General features: G+C 55.4%; 1 protein-coding gene across 1 annotated transcript; it reads left to right on the forward strand.

Annotated features, from left to right (window-relative positions):
- Positions 1-119: 119 nt before the first annotated feature.
- Positions 120-683, forward strand: EMH_0000180 (uncharacterized protein; the record flags this gene model as incomplete). Its single annotated transcript, XM_038022218.1, has 3 exons — positions 120-130; positions 330-480; positions 591-683. 3 exons carry the CDS (start codon positions 120-122, stop codon positions 681-683), a joined length of 255 nt encoding a protein of 84 aa, XP_037878072.1.
- Positions 684-861: the final 178 nt, after the last annotated feature.

Here is an 861-nt window from a genome sequence, read left to right on the forward strand (position 1 = left end):
CTAGAATATGCGTGGGCAGGAGCGGGGATGTGGCTGTCGCTTGCAGAAAGTGGGTTGTGTTTTGTAAGGAGTGGCGCTGGTTGTTTGGGCTACTCAGGTGCTCGATTATTGCTGTGAAAATGTCGCATGGGTAACGCCCTTGTTGGTTTCTTCGGTGGTTCGTCTGTGACACTCAGTATTAGGCTTGGGTGTTGCAGCCCCTTTCCGTTGTGCCGTCATGCGCCTCCCAGCGGCGTGTCGTGGTCCTGTCTCTCCACGGGGCACCTGGTGTCAGCTAAGTAACGATTGGCGTCGTCGCTTTTGCAACCGCGATTTGGATGTGTGTGCAGGAGCTGTCTCCAGGTGACCTTGCGGTCTCAAGGGCATGCTAGGGAGGATATCCAGGCGTGTATTGGCGCAGGCAGTGGGTTGAGCTTGGCAGGTCGTTGCAAGGTGTGGCGTTGGTTCGAGCGTCCCAGCCCAGTGTTGGATGGTTTTTCTGTAAGTAGTCCATACAGGCAAGGTAGTGAAGAGGACGTGAGCGCAGCGGCGTAGCTGTTGCGTGAGGTGCTAGGTATTTAGGCAGTTTTGTGTGTGGCTCGTGGTTGCAGTTTTTGCCGGTGGTTGCCATCTGCAGAGCGGGTGTTAAGGCTAGAGAGAGCGGTACCGTTTTGAAGGCGGAAGGGAGAGCGGGCATTGGGTGATTGAGGCTGTGTGCCAGTATTGTCTGATGCTGGACGTTTTGTTGGCGCATTGCCACTTTAGAGGAGGATGCACGAATGCACGTGACTCTCCGTGCAGCTGGTTGTTTAGTGGGACGGTCGGAGTGCAGCTAGGGCCCAGTAGGTTTGTGTATGTGGTGATTCTGCGAGTGCGTGTACA

The sequence above is a fragment of the Eimeria mitis genome, genomic scaffold (assembly GCF_000499745.2).
Source record: "Eimeria mitis Houghton genomic scaffold, Emh_scaff12267, whole genome shotgun sequence".
Taxonomy (NCBI): domain Eukaryota; phylum Apicomplexa; class Conoidasida; order Eucoccidiorida; family Eimeriidae; genus Eimeria; species Eimeria mitis.